Here is an 815-nt window from a genome sequence, read left to right as displayed (position 1 = left end):
GTTCTGCGCGCGTAAATGCCTCATTCACTGCATTCCCAGCCATCACCGCGGCATCCTCTGCCTTCTTCGCCAGCTCCTCTGCAGACTTAGCAGGGTTCCTCAATGGATACACTGCAGCGTATTGTTTTGAAGATAATACCTTTGCTTCATTGCTGTATTCAAAAATTTGTTTAGCGTAGGCGGCAGCAGCAAGCGAATGCCTTTCTTTCCACCCATCGTTGATTCGTGTCAACTCGGCGCTAGCCTGTGTCAGCGACAGCAACGTAATCACCTCTTCTGCTTTCTCTGATGCCTGCTCTGCGAGGTCCGCCACCTTTGCGTTAGCTTTTCGTGCGGCACTGCGAGACGCGACCTGCGATTCCTTCCCCAACTTCTCTGCTTCTGCCGTTCTATTCAGAATCTTTGCCACCCCCACCACTACGGCATCCACCAGATCGGAAGCATCTTCAGACTTTTTTTTTGCTTCATCAGCCAAACGAATCACATCTTCAATTTTTCCATTAGCATCAATACACGCCTTCACTGTATTATTTAGCTCCACTGCAGCCGCTGAGGCCGTTGCAGCCGCAGCCTTTAATTGCTCCGTCGCACTCTTTACAGCGTCCGCCTCTCTCTTGGCGTCAGTCACAAGATTCTTGGCCTCAACCGCCTTCTCCTTCGCCTGCTTCAGGTCAAGCGCCACTTCCTCCCTCCTCTGCCCACTGATGCCCTCGGCAGGCGTCGCTGCACAGCCACACACGCAGCACAGCACGACGGCCACCACAAACAACGCGGGACGCCCCACCGCCGCCATCATCACAGCCCGAGGCACACTG

The 815-nt window shown here is 54.2% G+C and overlaps 1 protein-coding gene across 1 annotated transcript; it reads right to left on the bottom strand.

Annotated features, from left to right (window-relative positions):
* Positions 1-814, bottom strand: DQ04_21631000 (hypothetical protein; the record flags this gene model as incomplete). Its single annotated transcript, XM_009318023.1, has 1 exon — positions 1-814. A coding segment is annotated over one exon (814 nt), but the record flags the coding sequence as incomplete, so codon positions are not given.
* Position 815: the final 1 nt, after the last annotated feature.

The sequence above is a fragment of the Trypanosoma grayi genome (assembly GCF_000691245.1).
Source record: "Trypanosoma grayi strain ANR4 Tgr_2163_V1, whole genome shotgun sequence".
In the NCBI taxonomy this organism is placed as follows: Eukaryota; Euglenozoa; class Kinetoplastea; order Trypanosomatida; family Trypanosomatidae; genus Trypanosoma; species Trypanosoma grayi.
The sequence above is the reverse complement of the archived record's forward strand: the minus strand, read 5'-3'. Positions and strand labels throughout refer to the sequence as shown.